The following is a 19,002-nucleotide window of genomic DNA, read 5'->3' as shown; positions in this document are numbered from 1 at the left end:
CAGCACAAATCCAAAACACAGCCTCATACTAGCTAGTATGGAGAAAATTAACTCTACCCCAGCCAAAACCAGCACAGCCTTTAGATTTTGGTAAGTGTGAAATGTTTGCATTTTGAAAGATTACAATGCCTATTATTTTTCAGTAACTAGCATGCATTGTAGTACTAGCTAATCTTAGCTTTTTGGCATATGAGCTAACATAGATTAAGATTTTCAAGAGATCTTAAGTTACTTAGATTAATACCTAAATCACTTGAAAATGGGACTTAATATTCTACATCCTGTTGCAAACTGATGAGACTTCAGGTGAAAATTCATGTAGGGTTTTGAAAACTATCGAAAACTTAATTTCCAACCTATCTGTAAATCAAGCATGCAGTAGTAAAAAATCAAAATGCCTCATCAGAATTGCTTGTAAGAGGATTGCATAGGACGTGTTTTGTCAGTGTCAGCTATCCGTAACGAATGAAAGGACATTTGTATCTGGCTTTCTATTCTGATTGTGAAAGTCTCTGTAAAAATGTCATCTTTGGTGATCTGGTATTGTTCCTAGCATGTTAACCTGACTGTTGCCACAGCGATACTGTGTTACGTCACAGGAAGATGCATTAGCTGGATCTCTTCATTTTCCTGTTTGCCCAAGGTTTACATTGTAATTGGTGTGAAATCTAGTTTGCTGTCCTAACTAATTTTGAATGCTCTCTGAAATGCCCGAAGCTGTAGGTTAAAAGCATGTTGCAGAAATGCTGGCGTCCTTTTGCCGTGCACCCTTACAGCTGATGGCAGGGTCTGGTTGGTCTGTGATATTCAGCTCTTTCTTCAGGCTTTCAACTATTCTTCTCTTTTTTACCTTGTAATGAAAGGAAAACATAAAAGGTTTGTTTGGCTGCTGCTCTTCCAGGATTATTATTAAGGGCCAATGTTTGAACTGATCTCTCATATGTCAGAATCTAAAATGCTCCCAGGTCAGATCCTGCCCTGACTTCTTGCAGTCCATTCAGCTGCAGAGATCCTCAGGAGTTCCCCAAGCCTTGAGCGCAGGAACAGCACGGAAGTGGCAGGCCTGAGACAGCCCTACGCTTTCCATGACATAGCCACAGTCTAGTCAACTACCATTTAGGTAGAGTTTGTACAAAACTTTTTAAAATTAATCCTTAGTGATGGAGAAATGCCATTTATTGAACATGGGCCTGTGCTACTTTCTCAAGCATCAGCTTCCAGAAAATGCTCTGCATTGCATTGCGGTTCCACCCTTGGGCACAGCGCTGCCATCGCTAATGTTCGTTGGCTCACAGCAGGATCACTTGGAAGAGTCTGCCAGTCCAGTAACAACTGGTGGGAAGGAAGGATGGAGCTGAAAGAAGAAACACATTCTCGCTATCCAGCTTACTAATTTTGTTGACGTGCCCTACAATTGATGCAAATTAATATACTTTAGAGGAAGGAAAATACCAACTGGAGCTGCGGTGAATCCAAATCTGTCTAGTCTCAGGCATGCGTATTGGACAATAATCCTGTAAGTGCCCTAAAACCCTGAAGACGATGACAGAGAAAAATGCCACACACATCTAATGGGGATTTTCTTTGTACTACACATTGCAAATGAGTTCCTTTTAGACAGGGAAACAGCATAAACACTCTGCACAGTAGGGCAAGTAGTGTCACTCCGTGGCCCAGGTGCCACCTCTGTGGCGAGAACACCGAATTTGTCCCAGAACCGGCTTCAGCTGCCTGATCCTTGTTCTTGCTGTTTGACATTTCAGCTGTCTAACCCTTAAAATGACTCCATCTCCCTCTGCTTTTGCCACCTTATCCTAAATAGCCACAAATTACAATAAGGCTGCCAGTAATTTTCTGTGGAAAACAGTAATTGAAAACAGCTGTTTGAACTTTTTAAAAATGTTTACAACTGACTACATGGTGGACTACTGTGAAAGCAGATTGCAATAGCAGTGTTCAAAAGCAACATTGTCGATTTGCTTAAAATATGGACTAGTATATCTTTAGTTCCAGTGACAGGGGATAGGCATATCTGCTCTGTTATGTATATGTGTGTGTGTGCATATTCTCTGACACACTTACAGGCAGACCGACGCACATATTTCAGTGTAGAGTTCAGAAACTACATAGAACTTAGAAAAACAGGACATAGGTATAAAATAGCTAAATCTGCTTAGCTTTTTGCATTGTTTTATTTGTCTTCCCAGCAGACAAATAATGATCTCTGTTCACAATTCAGCTGTTGAAATACTTAGGTGAATGTGCTGATGATTGATGGGTGCACAGAAAATTCAGCAGCTTTCTGTATTTTGCTTTTCTGCTACTGTGCTTCATAAATTAAACAGATGAAAGCTGAGTGAGAATCTGCTGTCAGTACTGGATGGTGTTTCAGGGTACCTTTATTTAGAAGGCCTGCTGAGTACCACATGAAATACAGTGTAAATGCATCTGATACTGTGAAGGAAGATTGCCTTTTTCACTAAGCCTGTGTACCCACATCAGATTACTGATTATTTTTTTTTTTAGAGGCAGAACAGGGGAGTGGGAAATTATTAATTGTGGTTGGGGACTGCTTTGATTTTTTCACTATAGAGAAAGGGAAATGTTCTGTATTCTTTTGACCCTGTGCTGAAAAATAATCTGTTTTCAGTACTACTGTTGATTTTTAAATATACGTATGATGACAGTCATTCTCTGGCACTGAGTGACTGAAGATTTTAGTCTTCCTGAGGAGCATCGTTTGGATCCTTTTTAATTAACTGAGATTCAGATCATGGAGGCTAAAAGTAGTAATGGAGATGACTGATACTTCATCCTTTTGGATTTTTTTTCTTGTCAATCTCTTGTGAGCAATTACAAAAGGAAAGAATCTGGTTTGTGATTTCCAGATGTCCTACTTGCTTAACTCCTTGTTTAACTCTGTTAGCTGCTCTTTTACCTCTTTTATTTAAGTGCTTGGTGTCTGGCTCCTGGTACTATCTTCAGATCGACAGATCTTCTGCTGAGACAGGCTGTTATATGTGGAAGTATTGGTTTATATCAAAGAATCTAAATAACAATCTCTCATTAACTGCACACACCCTTAAATAGTGTTTTTAGTATGAATGGGAAGGGTACCTTATGATGGGTTTGTTCAGGTGTCTCAATCCCCATTGCTGGCTTCTTTGACACAGCAGCACGCTGCCTGTGTTGTAAGCATCATTTTAATGTGCTAAAATGACATGGAAAAAATGGAAGGTTAGTGAATCAACTGCAGGAAAGAGAATACAGCCTTGAAAGTTCTGCCAGAGCTTCCAAAATGTAGACAGGTTCGTGGGTAGAGTTCACACTGTGTTTGGCTACAGCTCAGAACTGAAAGGTGGGCAAACTAAAGTCTTGTCTTTGCTTTCATGCTGACGCTTTGAAAAAATGCACAGTCAACCTAACCTGTCGTAGGACTGACGCTGGAAGAGCCATATCCCATACCACGTGAACTGGTGAATGTCTAACAAAGGATGCGGCGGACAGAGCAAACATTAATGAAGATTTCTCCCCCACTTGTTTCTTATTCCATGTCTCTTCACCAGCAGAGGAAAGTGTGGGATTACAGTAATTTTAAAGGCAAGTCTCCCGGTTTCAGCCACCACAGTTGCTATTTCTGCGTTGCTGCCTAGGGTACATTGTAAAAATGTTGATGGGAACGTAAGCGATTGCTGGCTTGCTGTAGCAGGCAGGAGGATTCCACAAATTCGTATCGTCCCTGTGGTACACTGGAGATACTTCTATAAATTCAGTAATGCAGCTATGATTATTCTTCTCCTCGCCTCTCAATTAACCAGTACTGCACATATTGTTCCCTGTCAAATATCTTATTTTGTCAGATACCAAAGAGCAGTGTTGTTCTCTTTTCAAATTGCTGGTTTGATTTCTGGCAGTACTTGATTGCTTTAAAATGTGCTTTCTACATCCATTTTCCTCAATACTTAATTAACTGGAGAAAAAGACTGAAATGAGGTTTCACTTAAGTAGGTGTTTCACTTTTGTCCCCACTATCTCATTCATTTATTTCCTCTAGCTCACTCAAGTAGTCTCAGAGATTTTATCTTTCATTTGCAAGAAATTTTGCAGTCCAGATTATCTCTCTTATAGCTAAATCCCCCTGGAAAATTCATCCCGTGCTGGGAAGAAGCACAGAGGCAAGACTGCAGAAGAGGTGGTGAAAAGCAATCCAATATCAAACCAAAACTGCAGTGACTGTAGGTAAGCAAACCACAGCTGGTCATTTGAGAAGACTGTTCAACCGACCGTGGCAAAAAGCCATGTCCCTGAAACAGTGCTGCAGTAACAGCACGAGAGTTGAGTTAGTCAGGAGTCGCAACACATTAAGAGAACATTCTTGTAACTTTGCAGTGAAGAATTTAGTTTTAACATTGCAAATGCAGTTTCCATCTACGCTAAGTACTGCACAAAGTTAGAGCAAGCACTGCTTTACAAGATTGCAGCTATTGCAGCACTAGCAATACTTGAGCAACACCTGGGGTACTTCTGTGCCTGTACAGGAACATCTTTAGGCATCTACAGTGAAGGTAACTGCTTGAAAGTGCTTGGCTCTCACCTTTATCCCCCTTCCCTTGGTGTGACCTTTTCTGTCATAAGTGCCCGTGGGAAGATAAGAGCCTGCATGCAGTAAGCTATCATGGAGCGGCAGCTCCATGAAACACAGTGCATAAGGTAGCAGCAATTTTACCTTTTGTTTGTAAGAATAATGTGGAACACTGCTACTAAATCATAGCCTGGGACTCCATACAGTCTAAGGTTATGCCTACCATGTGCACAGGTTCCTCAGAGGTAAGACACTGGCTTGAAGATCCAGAACTCATTGGAGCAAAACAGTTGTTTTTTTTGGGGTAGATCCAGAACTCATTGGAGCAAAACAGTTTTTTGTTTTTGTTTTTGGTTTTTTTGCATGGTTTCCTGTGACCCATGTGTTTGTTTATTTCAGCCTTACAAAGAGCCAAGACCATTTGAGCTAAACACATCAGTGACCCAGTAGAATCATAACGGGAGAAAGGAAAACAGTGATGAAATAATGCGGTCCGCAGTTTGAATTCCAGCCAGTTAGGTGAACTTTTTGACTGCTTACTATCTCAAAAAATGCAAGAGTAGATTCTGAGTGGCAGATGATTGCTGAGTAGACTGAGAGCACCTGATCAGTGCGGTTTGACTTGATCAAGACTGAGAAAATTATTAATATTACAGTAAGAATTAATCAAGTGGGAAATGGATTATGGGTTAATCAATTAGGATTACTAGAGCATCCCCAAAGAATTTTGCTTTATTAACAGATGACAATCATGATGACCTCTTTTTGTTGTGTGGAAGACGACCTGTGGGTATTCGTGACACAAAATGGAGTCTAGAAGCTGTCATGTAGAAAGGGAAAAAGGATGTGTGGAGTTAGAAGCTGTTCCGCAGATTCTGAGGAACTCATTGGGAAAATCTCAAGACTTGAGTTCAGTTTGAAGGTCATTACGATGCTCTTCGTAAATATTATGAGGTAATTTTATATCTTATGTGTTCTGTTTTGCTGAGTTGACTGCTAAAGAGAACCTTCAGCAAAAGGGAAAAATCCAGTATGGTGGTCAAGGCTATAGAAGGCTGAGGACTGAGAGAGCTTGTGGCCAGACCTGCAGAGTGCTGAGCCAGCAGATTTGATCCTGTGTTTTAACTGTGTGTCACCTTTTCCTCTCTTTTCCCCTCCAGATCTTGCTGACATATAAGTAAAGCATGGTCTGGGTTAGGCTTGGTTTCAGTGGCTGAAGTAACAAAAGCTGTCAGCTACTCAGGTGTGAAGATTCTATTGTATGCGTGTCCTGTGGTTGTGAGATGAACCATGTTTAGTGATACTCATCTGTTTATATTTTCCAATTGTCTCCATGTATGGAAACCCTGGTTTACATAGACAGATACTTGTGTACTTGAAGAAAACGGTGTTTGCCACTGCACGCACACAGTTGAACGTATGTATGAAATGGGAAGAACCGGAGCAACATTTCAGTATACTCAGCTATGCAGTATATACTGCCAGAGCATGCAGTGAAATGAGTATGTCCAGTTGAAACTTCAGAAGAAATTTAAGAAATTGAAATTAAGGTATTCACGCTGGAATCTCTAACAATATTAGCCATGCCACTTTGCCAAAATAGAAGATTCCTACTTTAAATCCCATGCAGAAAAGAACTTGTTTCACAGGACATTTCCCCTTCTGCCTGCGATGGGGCCACTGGGTCAGTACTGGTTTGGAAGAAAGTTTCCACATACCAGATCACTGACTTTTTCTGTTGTGAGAAGAATAAACTTGGGTCCTGTGCTCATCTCAGAGCGGTCATTTTCATTTTTACTGGTTTACTTTTAAAACTTTCCCATGCGCAGTATCTAATTATGGTACATTATAAAAATCTGTATTTAAATGGTAACAGTGCACAGTGCTGAAGGGGACTGTTGGTAAATTGCTTATTCACTTTGATGATTAAGCCAGTAATTATTGCATTAGCATCCTAAACCACACTCGTCTGCTGATATATCTCCTCCTAAAGCAATCCCATGAGACGTGATGGGCTAAGTAGAAAGGGTATGGCACTTGAAGGGAAGGGCAAAGAACATGTAGGAGATGGTGCCAGGGATTAAGCGGAGGTTGCTTTCTCCCGTGTCTGCTTCAGTGTGACTCAAGATAGTGCTAGGGTGTGGTACATAAAAAAGGATTTTTTTGCCTTAGAAGTGTAAAAATAGACCTTTCCACTACTGGCTATGAAAGACCCTATGACGCTTCCTGGCAGGTCTTATCACTGAGGCTATACTCACACAGTCATCAAAGCAAATAATTTTATTTGGTTGAGTAAGATGGCCTTTCAGCTTCCACACCGCTGTGGCGTACAGCTGCCTATGCTGTTCTGTGTCCCTGTCCTGAAACGTTTGGTACCACTGCTGGATGCCATTTATCAGCTGTCTTCCACCTCCCCCTCACCTGAGGTAAACCTTTTGGTGTCTTTACACTGCATTTTTTTGAGAACAAATGCTTTATGATCCTCCTAATAGCAAAGGCATAAAACAAGTGTAAGATATTACTTTGTATCTTCAGGAGCTTTTGGCTTTATATGATAAAATTCCAGGAAATAAGTTACTTTGAACAGTTTGCTCACTGGAAGACAGACAGGCACCAGATCCCGCACCCCTGCAGGTACTGTGTTAGTTTCCCATCAATTTCCTGAAATGGTGCACTTACAGATCCATTTCAGTGGCTATTTCAAGCCCAGGAGTGACATTTTTTCCACTCTCCCGGACTCTAAGAGCTACTCTTTTACCTGTACCTCTTAGCAAGAACCAGCATTTTTTTCTTTTTAAGGAAATATTTTTCATGGAATTGATGGCTTCTTGAATTGTATCTGAGTATGTATCAGGTTTTGAGACCGCTGTTTTGCAGCTGGAACATCATCCTTCCACTTCGAAAGGTATAAAACTGCCTGATGTTGGTTTTGAGCAAGTGGCTAGATAGTAAAACTTTTACAAACTTTCCTGAGTGGAGACCATTTCATTACTACAGAAAACGAGGGCATCTGTTCACTCTGTGAAAATTTGTCAGAAAAACTCTCCAGTTTCTTAATAAGTGTTCTAGAAAAAAAATATAGTTCTAAAACATAAAGGAATGTTTGAACCTCCAGAGCTGGGTAGGTGGAAAGCACCCTCAGCTGAAGATTTCTAAGCAGACCACAGAATGCGGTCTGCAGAGGTAGTAAAACAGTGTGAACAGAAGAAATAAATCTTGGTGGGAGGAGTGGTGCATGCTTTCTCCTGGGCACACTATTTGAAATTGCATGTTCTAAAGCAAAGAAAATTGCTCCTCAGACATACCTTGATGAACCAGATTGAAAATGGCCTTGGGCTAGAGTCCAGTGAAAGAACTGCCCTCTGTGCCCCCACTTTACATCAATAACTATGCCACATAGGTACACAGAGAATAACATGAACGGGGAAGGTGCTAGTCATTTTAAAAGGCTCTTGTCTTTGAGGCACTGTCCTTTCCTCCATGTATGTTTTTCCTATATTCTTTCTTCATCTCTTCTTCCCTGCTAGGCAGTTACCATCTTTTTTTCTAACAATTAAGCAGTTAATTACTTTCTTCTACTCCTTAGTGCCCATGTAACATCCCATTGAGTGCATATCCTTCTCCCTGGAAGAGCAATGGTGCTACTCTCTTTCTCAAAGCTGGAGAAGAGGCTACAGATACTACAGCCGCAAGTTCCCTGGTAGGTGGTGGGGATTGCTTGGCTGATGCATGGCCAAACAAGGACGGTGGGTCAGGCAATGCAGTTGGATGGGTTTCAGCATCCTCACAACGCATGAACTGGCAGTAGACCTGTTGTTTTAGGGAACAGATCTCAGACACTGTGCTAGAGGACGTGCCAGCAGGAACTTGGAGAGGGGTGTTCATTTTGTATAGCAAGTACACAGAAAAGCAGAGCCCAGGGAAGCAAGTACCCAAATAACAAGTTGGCAGGTATCCAGCATGGGTAAAAAAAACACTGCAAAGACCTTGACAAATGTGTCCATCTCCTTATTTTGTCTGTCTGGTCCAGAAAACAGTGATAGTGAATGAAGAGTTTGGTTTGAAGACAAGAAACTAAAAGAGAAAAATATATCTTTGTAGGACAAAAAGTCCACTCACTATGGAATTCCTCTCCATCCACTGGCCCATTCACCTTTAAAAGTCTCAAAGCGATTCAGCTTCCATTACTTCTATTGTGGGAACTGTGCCTGTTCCAATAAAAGTCATTGCCCACAAGCTTCTCCTGGTGTAGGTTATGCTTACGCTTCTCATTTAATCTTTCCAAAGAACGATTCTTTCTCCTGCACGTGCTACATCCTTCTAATACATAGAGGCAGTTTGGTCTTTTTCCTTTCATCACTGCATGACTAAACGTGCAAATATGTGGTTTAAAAAAATCCTTTAAATCTGTTCTCTGCCAATTAATTTTATTAGTCTTTTCTGAGTTTCTTCAAAGTCTTCAGCTGGTATTTTTGCAGAGGAAAACACCAGGCTTAAGCTCTACTCAGGTGCAGAACAATACATTGCTAGATATCAAACATGTCACAACAGGATATAGTCAAAATCCACTACTGTTTATGAACTCATCCTTCTGGAAATGCTGGGAGCCTTCTGGAAGAAGGAATCAAGTACCTTCAGTCTCCTATTAAAGGATTCTCAGCTCTATCTCTAAGGCGCTCAGAGCCTTGCAGGAGTTGACCTTAGAAATATGCTCAGCATCCTCTAGTCAGATGTAAATTACATATCCTCTCAAACTGAGGTTCTGCTGCTGATTTTTTCCCCACAAAACTGACTTAAAATTCACTAATTCCAACTCAGATTGTTCCTCAAACACTCTTGCTACCTACTGACTGTCACTCAGACCAGCATCTAAACAGATACCAAAACACCTTCTCTTACTAATCGCGGCACTTTGAAAGACAAAATAACCTTCTGCTTTCTAATTATTTTATAATTCCTTTGATTGTTATTTATTCATTGTGCAAAGCATATGCGCAACTCCCACATGCCTAGTGTTGAAGAAAGCACAATACTAAATGTCAGCATTACAAATTTGCAGAAACAAATAAGCAAAGGTAGCCCATTTAAAAGCCACACTATGCCAGTTCCTCAGAAATGCTCCCACCTGAATCTCCTGCAGCAATATGAGCTTTAGAATGCAAAGTCCAAACCCCTGACCATGAAATCCTCTGGATCATCAGACCGAACGAAATGCCTTCTTGTATAGAGGCCCTTAAAGTCAGATCTGGAGGAGGACTCAAACGTCAAATCCCTCTCAAGGCTAGAATTAGCAGCCTCCCTCCCTGCAGGACATAGGAGAAGTGCGGGACAGAAGAGCCCCAAGCCCTGTGCACTGGGCAGGGACCCTCTGACAAGCAGTTGGCAGGCAATGCAAGTGGAAGACTGTGACTAAACTCTTGTGCCCTTTGCGAAGCTCAGAGTTCTGCTCCAGGCCCTTAGGAATGTTTTTTTCTTTCCTTTTTTTCCCTTTAATATAGAGACTGTAAAGAAGAAAGAATTTATATTTCACAGTTATTGGGAAAACCTAGTGCATTTTAAGTGAGTGCTGCAACCTCAGCTTATAGTGCTAGTGTCTCCCATTTTGCTCCTATTTTCTAACCTAGAGGAACTACTTCAAAAGTCCAGTTGTGTCATCTGCTCATGAGGTGTGGTGTTGGATTTGGGTCTCCCCAGGCTGGGGAAGGCATTGGAATCTGCCTCCCCCATTTCATGGGCAAATGCTTCAACCAATCTGGGATAACAGCAAAGATAACAACGACATCGCTAATACCATCTTCTCTGTGAATGACTTCAAAAAGGAAAACAGTGTGCTCTTTCAGATTTTTCAAAGAGCAGTTATAAGCCCTGCTCTCAGGAGAGGGCTCTAAAATCTGGATTAAAACAGGCAGAGGTACTTTTGCTCATCCTAGATAAGATGCCAGACTTGCAGAGGAGAGAGAGAGGACTGTGGCTGTGTATTTGTGCCTGGCATTTCCTATTGTCTCTCCGTAGGCAGCTTCCCTCTCAGCATGTGAGATTTTCAGATAAGCATTTTGAGGTGTACAATTCTCAGCAGGCACCACATGAGGAGCCTTAATGTTCAACTTAGATTTTCATATTCTGCTCTGGTGACCAAACTCCTAAAAGCAAGCTATTAAAAAACAAGGTCTTCTTACTGGATGTAGTCGCAGCCTACAAGGCTCTCTTGCTGTTCTGCTCCAGAAAATAGCAGTCACAGCAAAAAAGTGCAGCAACAAACGTTCTTCATAAACAGGTTTTCTGTATTTAAAGCCATTCTGCACGCTAAGTACATTATCTGTCTTTTAGAAACCTTATTAGAGTAATACACAAAAACTTAGAGAAAAATCTCTTTACCAGTCCTCCATGGAAAACACCCTTCCTGCTGCTTTTGTAGTAGTTTCTCCTCGCCTTGTATTTAAATTGCATAGCAGTCGATCTGCCATAAATTGTTGTTCAGCATTGATATACAACATTTCTACTGGAGGTGACAGAGTATTTAATAATAGACATTTTTTGCTCACCTCATCAAGGTTATGCCTCTTACTTTTAATGTGCATTTGAAATACATCTTCTAATACCCTTAAAAAAAGAATAAAAAGGAACATCAGTGCAAAAAAAAAAAAAGACTGTTCAAAGGCCCTGTACTTCCAAATGAAAAATACCACTCAGCCCGTCTTTCAGATCACTTTAAATACATCCCAACTTTTCACTTTTGTTCCATCCCTTCCCCGTCCCTACCGTACCGTACCATACCTGTAAATGGATTTAAAAAATAAAATCTTAAACAGTTTAAGGTTGTTGAATATTCTCATTCCAAGTGCATGCAGTTTGGCAGGGACTGTGCCAGGGACAGTCTTTCATGTGTATAATTCCAATTTCTTCTTCTATATTTAATACAAATGTAAGAGTATTGGTGCTCTCCATCGCAACGTAGTAGTCCCCCTCTGTATTTTGGTGGGGCCTAAGTCTCTCTGTTGCTACTGTCAAGTACCGTTCCATCATGTTACCTGGGTGAAACTGCTGAGGGTATGGGGTGCTGGGCAAGTACTGCAAGCAGCTTCCTAGATTCATTTCTAGCTGTCATTCCTTTGTCCAGGATACTGTGTTACTCAAAGAGGACTTTTGAACTGCCTCTAGCCAACACTTTTTAGACCCCTGAAGGTCATTTGCATGGTCTCTTTGTTCTTGGGCCTCCTTTTCAGTAACTTTCAAGGGAAACACTGAAGGTTGAACTTTCATGGTCATAGTTCTGTTAACTAGGTGTACTAGGGAAAGAAAGTATTTTCAATATTTTTTTTGATAGCTATGACCAGCTGCAAGCAAAAGATGTGCTCATGGTGATGAGCATCGGTAAAAATAAAACCCTAACTGACTAGGGAAATTAGGTGTCCAGGTTCTACAATCATAACTCAGTTAAATCTAACCCAGTGGTTGCATTTTCAGACTATCATAAAAAATGAAAATATCTGCAATGAGCTGGAGGGCTCAGCAGAGCTGTTTTGGTTGTATACTGTATATTTGAATTGGGAGGGCATTTACGATTTTATCTGTAGGGAAACTTGTCTAAATAAATGGAGATTTTAAAATATATGTCTATCATGTTAATCCTGCAGCAGGTTAGCTAAGGCCATTAGTTGTGTCTTTTCTAGTCTGTCACAAAATCTATTTAGAAATTCAACTTCTGATCTAAAATGAAAGGCCACTATTGATTGTTCACTTTTATTCTGCAGAGAAATTAAGTTCTGTTATTAGAGACTACCCAAGAAAACAATGGATGACTTTTCATGTATTTTTAGTAACCTTTATTTTCGAGGCAAGAGTGCACAGCATCTAACCAACCTCCATCTAAAGTCAACAGAGCTGTCCTTTCACCCTACAAGCCTGAGCATGGACACCCTGGTGCTCCACAGTCTTCCGAGTTGGGCTCAATGTGGAGCACACCCTTGCTGCTGTCACATCATACAGGTACAAGTTTGTGTTCTCTCATTTGGTTTTCACCATCTGTAGAGAAAAAACTTATTTTCTGAAGGATACTAATCCTCCTGTTAATGTGGAGGCTGACACACAATAGCTTTTTGAGGTTTTATTTTAATGTTATCTTCTTCTTAACTGTATGTACGGGCAGGCATGATACTTAGCAACCTTTTCAATGTGTGGTGGGTGGGTGTTTTTCAAATCTACTACCACTCCTCCCAGTGTAACAGAAAATTCACTTCTAATTTGGGCCTTGAAGTTTGTCTACACCTTCCTTCTATACCTAGAAGGAAGGAGGAGAACTCTTACCTTTAACTGATTGCTCAGAAAACAAACTAACCACTTGTGTTAATGGCCGCTTAAAAAAATATATTTAAAAGAGCCTTAGGGATTTTAACTGAAATCCTCTAGATTGAAAGGGAAATATCTTGGTTTAGTGTCAAACTAAGTTTGATTGATTTCAGGGGGTTAGCAGCTCTCCAGCATCAAAGCACAGCACTTGACAAAGACTGAAATCTTAAACGTTGAGGTTAAATCCTCTATCAAAGGAAGAGTTTCTCCCATTTAAGATGCGTGCCAGGAAATGGCATAGAAAAGGAGCACACAACGTTGTCGCTTCTAGCAGGCCTACAAACAGACCTGTGGTTTATCACAGCTCTCTAAATATTAGAAATGTGATGGATTTCTATTAGAAATGGGAGTGCGAGGTGGGGGGTGTGTGTGACAGGATGTCACATACAGAACATAAAAGCAGAAAAGGATGCTGCAGTTAGACACCAGCAGCATTGGGTGCGTTTGGCTCTAGCCTTTATGTGTGGATCATTAACTTGATAGCGCATACATCCTAAAGAAAGCAATTATTGCATTTATTTATTTTGCTCTTATACGAGGGAGGAAGAACTCTAAACACAAAATCTTTTGCTGTGATGCACTTTGCTAGGGAAGACTCGATGTAGCTCCACAGCTTGCTAGCTCAGGATTGACTGGGAACTGGAATGAGACTGTTGCAACAATAACGTCTGTCACCATACTGTATAAGGGAATGAGCTTGAGAACAGGGTCGGAGACATAATGTTTCCGTGTTTCTACTAGAAGTCACTGGGAAATACGAGGCTGGCTGAAAATATTTTCTGTTCAGCTACTCAGTTTAAATCATGACTCCTATAAAATGCAGTCAGAAAAGTATTCATCAAATTAAACTGTTTTCAAGTTTCACTTTAATCTTATTAAACCCACCAATTCTTTACACTGATTGAATAGTTGGTCAAAATTTTGTTACTCAAAGGAATAAATAAGAAATGCAAAGCACTTACTCTTCGTGGTAACAACTTCTAATCAAAATAGCATTTGTAAGATCTTGAAGGAAACGAAGATACTCTTCTTCTCTATACAAATACACAAGCTGTCAGCATCTTTCTTTAACACACACTGAATACAAATAAGGTTTACAATACCATCCAAAGAGGTAGCAGTTTTAGAGTAATTAAACTAAGAAAGTCAAATAAAGAATTTTGCCAACATATTCAAAAGTGATGAATCTATTTACTAGTCTGCATTTTTTTACTATCCAGGCTTATACTTTTAGGCTTATACTTTTTTAATAGACTGATTTTCACAGCTCTGTTGGTCAACTCCCTAATTACTTTAATCCATTAATTTAATCCATTAATTTCATTAATCAAGAATATCTATGCCTTTTGTGAATAATCAGTTAAAAAAATAGTTCCAATGCACAAAGTGTAGGTATGAGAAGATAAATTATTAATAACATTATTTATTTATTATTTACTTATTCTTAACGTATTTAGTTTGCCTACAGTAAGAGGGGGCTGGGTGGCATGACTCAGAAAACCTCCTCCAACTTTCTGATCTCACACTTCCCAAGCAAGTAGCTGAATCCCGTACCCCTAATGGAGTCCCTTCTACTCGCCACATACAGCCATTGGTAATTGGTTCTTATGTCATGTTTTCAATTTTCCGCTGGATTCCTACTTTAATATTTTGATATAAAACTTAGAAACTGTTAAAAGGGACAAACAAATATTTAACTTACGTTACTGCAAGTTGTGATCCTGGAGAAAGTGGCATTTTAGAATCGGGAATCCATAATTCATGGTTCTGCCACAAACAAGTAAAGAGGAAAAGCAGATTTTTTTATTATCTTTGTATTAACATTTTATATTTCCATTCAGAGAACCAGGGGGAAATGATCTGATTTCGTAACGTATCAAAATCACAACAACATCATACCGAAGTGACAGGCCAGCTCATGTGAAATAAATGTCTTGAGTGTCAATCACTCATATAAATAAAGAAAAAGTATTATTAATAGGTATCGTGTTAGCCAAGCAAGTAGCTGAATCCCGTACCCCTAATGGAGTCCCTTCTACTCGCCACATACAGCCATTGGTAATTGGTTCTTATGTCATGTTTTCAATTTTCCGCTGGATTCCTACTTTAATATTTTGATATAAAACTTAGAAACTGTTAAAAGGGACAAACAAATATTTAACTTACGATTCTTCAAGTTGTGATCCTGGAGAAAGTGGCATTTTAGAATCGGGAATCCATAATTCATGGTTCTGCCACAAACAAGTAAAGAGGAAAAGCAGATTTTTTTATTATCTTTGTATTAACATTTTATATTTCCATTCAGAGAACCAGGGGGAAATGATCTGATTTCGTAACGTATCAAAATCACAACAACATCATACCGAAGTGACAGGCCAGCTCATGTGAAATAAATGTCTTGAGTGTCAATCACTCATATAAATAAAGAAAAAGTAGTATTATTAGGTAGGTTTGTGTTAGCAGATATGGAAACAAGCTTGTATAACCTGAGAAAAATGATGCAAAAGCTATAATGGAAATCAGAAGTTCTGACAAAATAGACAATATTTGCAGACCTCATTCAAATAACACAGCTTTTTTTTTTTAAAAGGACGTGCAAAATACATTTGTATCTTTGAAAGAAGACTTGGGAAACCAGGTTGATATTGAAATTATCTTTTGCTGCGGATTATCAAATGGGAATAGGAGCTTCTCTTGAGAATGTTGTAAAATGAAGGTTTTGGAGGTTAGAACAAGGAATGGAATAGTCCCAGCTAGGATAGGGCTAGCACAAATCATGCCTGTGGTGAGCATGAGCTGTATAGAAATTCAACACTGATTCTGTAAAGGGATGAGCAGGCCAAGGAATCTTACCAAACCTCTCTATCATACATGGCTTTGGCTACTGTTAAGCATCCCTTATTTTTAAGAGCACTAAAATTTACTAAATTAATCCCCCATTCATCTTAAAAATCCAGGTGACTAACGGAGGGCAACTTCCAGACAAAGTCTTGCATGGCATACTACAGTACTGACCATAGGCTGAGTGATTAGCACTTTGCCTGGATGTTTCTGGGCTCCAAGTTATTGTTTGGATGGAGTGAAAGGCTGTAAATCAATCAAAAGCTGAAATGACCGCTTGAAATGTTGAGTGCAGCAAGATGTCAATCAAGTAGGAAAACTCTGCTTTCAGAAGAAGAGATTTGTGTTGGAATACACTGTTTTTCACATCGCATAATGCCTCATTTGCGTTTCTCAGAGAGACCAGTTACTTTAGCTGTTCCTATTTTATCCACAGAAGTCTATTGACCCTATCTAGTCACACATGCTAGATTTCTCAATTGCAATCTTAGTGACTTCTCACAAGATGATTTAATTTTTTGGTTTTGCTCTTAACATATGTTCGCCAAAGCCAATGATTCCGTTATCCATCGCATTTCCACACAACCAGGACAACTTTTGTGTATGAACAGGGGGCTCCATTCTTTTTCTTTGTAACAAACTGGGTACACCAACCTCAACTGGCTGTGGAGAAAAGTGATCTGAATGTGGTCTCACATGTGCATCTTCTAAAAATCTGAAAGATTAAAAGCACAGTGAAAACCAGTTATGCTTAAAATGATGTGTTTGAATGGGAAATTACTTAACTTTTAGCAGTGATGTATAAACAAACTGAGTAAGTACCTGTGCAACTCTCTTTTATTTTCATTATTGATGTCTGCTGATTTAAATGATGGTCTGCCAGGGGAGGAGCTCTTTTTTTGGGGAGGAGGATTATAATACCTATGTTTTACAAGAAAAGATTGGTGTGATGTATTTAAGATTTGAGGCGTAAAACGCTGCTTCTTTTCTGTGAAGTAAATTGAATGTTTGTCAAGGAGGTCCCCAGAGTATGTTTTATTAAAAGAGTTTTGAAATGCCTTCTTCCTGTTGCGACTGCATAAATGCATGCGAGACTGCAGAAGTGGTGAAGCAGATGATCTGTCTGTACTAGAGTTGTGAACAGGAGGCTGAGACAAAGCATGCTGACCAGTGTTTCGGATAGTCTTTCTTGCAGTAGGAGTTGGCATCAGAGTCCTTGAAGTGAGCTTCTGAAAAGATACAGAGCGGGGCTGCTCTCTCTTTGTCCTGGAACAGTTGTTCCGACCAGACATCAAATATAGGTGACCATTTTCCAACAGCGACCACCCCGCCTGTAAGTTAAAGAACAAAATAACTGACAGAAAAATTGCAAAAGCAATTCGCTGAAATGAAAACAGTGTCTCCTACAAATTGATTCACACGGGAGGAATTTTAAGAAACTGTTTTCAAACTGTCTCAAGTGGTCTAAATGACTTGCTGAGTTTCAGGAACCGCAGTTAGGAGGAAAGCCACCCTGCCACTGTGCTAGAGCTAGTTAACGAGTGCCTTTTCTAGTTTCTTTTTCCTTCGTTCTCTTTACAAGGTTGAGGTTCCTAATGACAAATAGTCTTGGGAAATTACAGAAATTCCGTTTTGCTTGCCAGGGCCCACAGAGGGAGAAGAGGAGATTTTTTTTTTTTCTTCCTTGGACGTTGTGCATTCTCATCTATGGCGCTGACGTCTCAATAGCAACCTTACAGCCCTTCTTCAATGGCGTCTTCTATTCTCTCTCCTCGTATGCCCATGCAGGTGTGAGCATGACTCGATCTCGTGAGTTTGAAGTCAAAGAGAACCACTGTTATCCTCATAAATACCATAGGTGAAATTGTGACCTAGCATTTTGCTATTTATCTCAGTGGGAGCAAGATTTTACAAATCAAAATAATGCACGTTTGAATTGGAGGACATTCTTTATAAACAGTATCACTGGTAATCTAGTGGTAAACCCACTATAATTCTCAACAAATAGAAAGTTTTACAGTCTAAATATAGTCTGCTGAGGAATTTTTGCCCCAGAGAGACTCTGGACTATGGCACAATGAAATGTTTTGCAAGACTTTGTCTACTGAGGCAAGGTCCGCTGGCAGAATTTGGTGAAGAACAGGCCTACTCACGCTAGCATGAGGTTGTACAGTTTCTGGTATCTGGCAGAATATATAGAATTAGGATTAATTACATTAGGGTCTTGCTTTTATGAGTAAATACCATTCTGAAATTCAGAGGATACTGTAAAACAATGTAAAGTTATTGCATTGCGTTCAGTGGGAATACTAAGAAAATCATTGGGATTTAGTTCTCTTGAAAATATTGTGTAGAGAAATCATCCTAACAAGAATGTTGTCACACACGTCAGCAAATTATTTCAATAAATTCACTCAATTTTTTTTTCTGGGCACCCATGTAATACTTTGTTAAAATTCTAATTCCATTTGCCAAAGGAGTAAAGAGAACGTGTGTGGGTTTGCGAGTGGCATGTGCACATTCATGCTGTCAGCGCAGGGACACGTTTTGGTCATGTACATGTAGCCATGACATGGGTACCTGTCACTGTAGGCCATGTAGGGATAGCAACAGTTAGATGAGAGGATAGCTGCCAGTTGGCAAAACTGAGAGTCAAATATCTCTGTTGACTAGGCTATAAAAAGCCACACTGAATAAGCCTGCGCTTAACTGCTGTGTTACAGGCGCTCCCCAGCACTTCAGAGTACAGCTAACTAGGGGGAAACCGGTCTCTTTCATGCGACTCAGTACTACCTGTGTGACAGGTCCTACGCTGTCAGAATATCACATACCTTCCGCTGGCTTGGAGAAACACTTTTGGAGTTGAACGGTGAGGCAGGAAGACCATGTACAAGATCCTTCTTATATTTCACGAGGGCTTGAATTAGTCTGTCTCTTTTCTGCTGATCCTTGTCTGTACATGTAAATATGTAAACACAACCCTTTCCAGTTTAATCAATGGTCAAGTCATAGAGTATTACTTTTCATTCTTCTTTTTACCACTAAAGACTATTCTGTCTCCTCCTTTTAATACCAAGTAGCAGACAGAGAAGACAATCGCTCTACTTTTTACAGCTGGCACTTGCTGCTTCCATGCTCAGCACACATCTCAATTTGAAATAAATGCAAGCCAGGACGCCGTTACATCACTCGCACAGTAAGTAATGAGCTACTGGAGGGATAAGAGAGCATGG

The 19,002-nt window shown here is 40.0% G+C and overlaps 1 protein-coding gene across 1 annotated transcript in view; it reads right to left on the bottom strand.

Moving 5' to 3' along the window:
* Positions 1-724: 724 nt before the first annotated feature.
* Positions 725-19,002, bottom strand: part of LOC109279471 (spermatogenesis-associated protein 7 homolog) — a 39,102-nt gene continuing 20,824 nt past the window's right edge. Inside the window, exons 4-10 of the mRNA XM_019472153.1 lie at positions 18,601-18,722; positions 16,592-17,100; positions 16,424-16,484; positions 15,095-15,159; positions 13,891-13,962; positions 11,125-11,182; positions 725-850 (exon numbers count right to left, since the gene is read on the bottom strand). Coding sequence (XP_019327698.1) covers positions 725-850; positions 11,125-11,182; positions 13,891-13,962; positions 15,095-15,159; positions 16,424-16,484; positions 16,592-17,100; positions 18,601-18,722 — 1,013 coding nt within the window. The remainder of the gene's footprint in view (positions 851-11,124; positions 11,183-13,890; positions 13,963-15,094; positions 15,160-16,423; positions 16,485-16,591; positions 17,101-18,600; positions 18,723-19,002) is intronic.

The sequence above is a fragment of the Aptenodytes forsteri genome, unplaced genomic scaffold, assembly GCF_000699145.1.
Source record: "Aptenodytes forsteri isolate BGI_AS27 unplaced genomic scaffold, ASM69914v1 Scaffold195, whole genome shotgun sequence".
Lineage (NCBI taxonomy): Eukaryota > Metazoa > Chordata > Aves > Sphenisciformes > Spheniscidae > Aptenodytes > Aptenodytes forsteri.
This window is presented reverse-complemented; position numbering and strand designations above follow the sequence as displayed.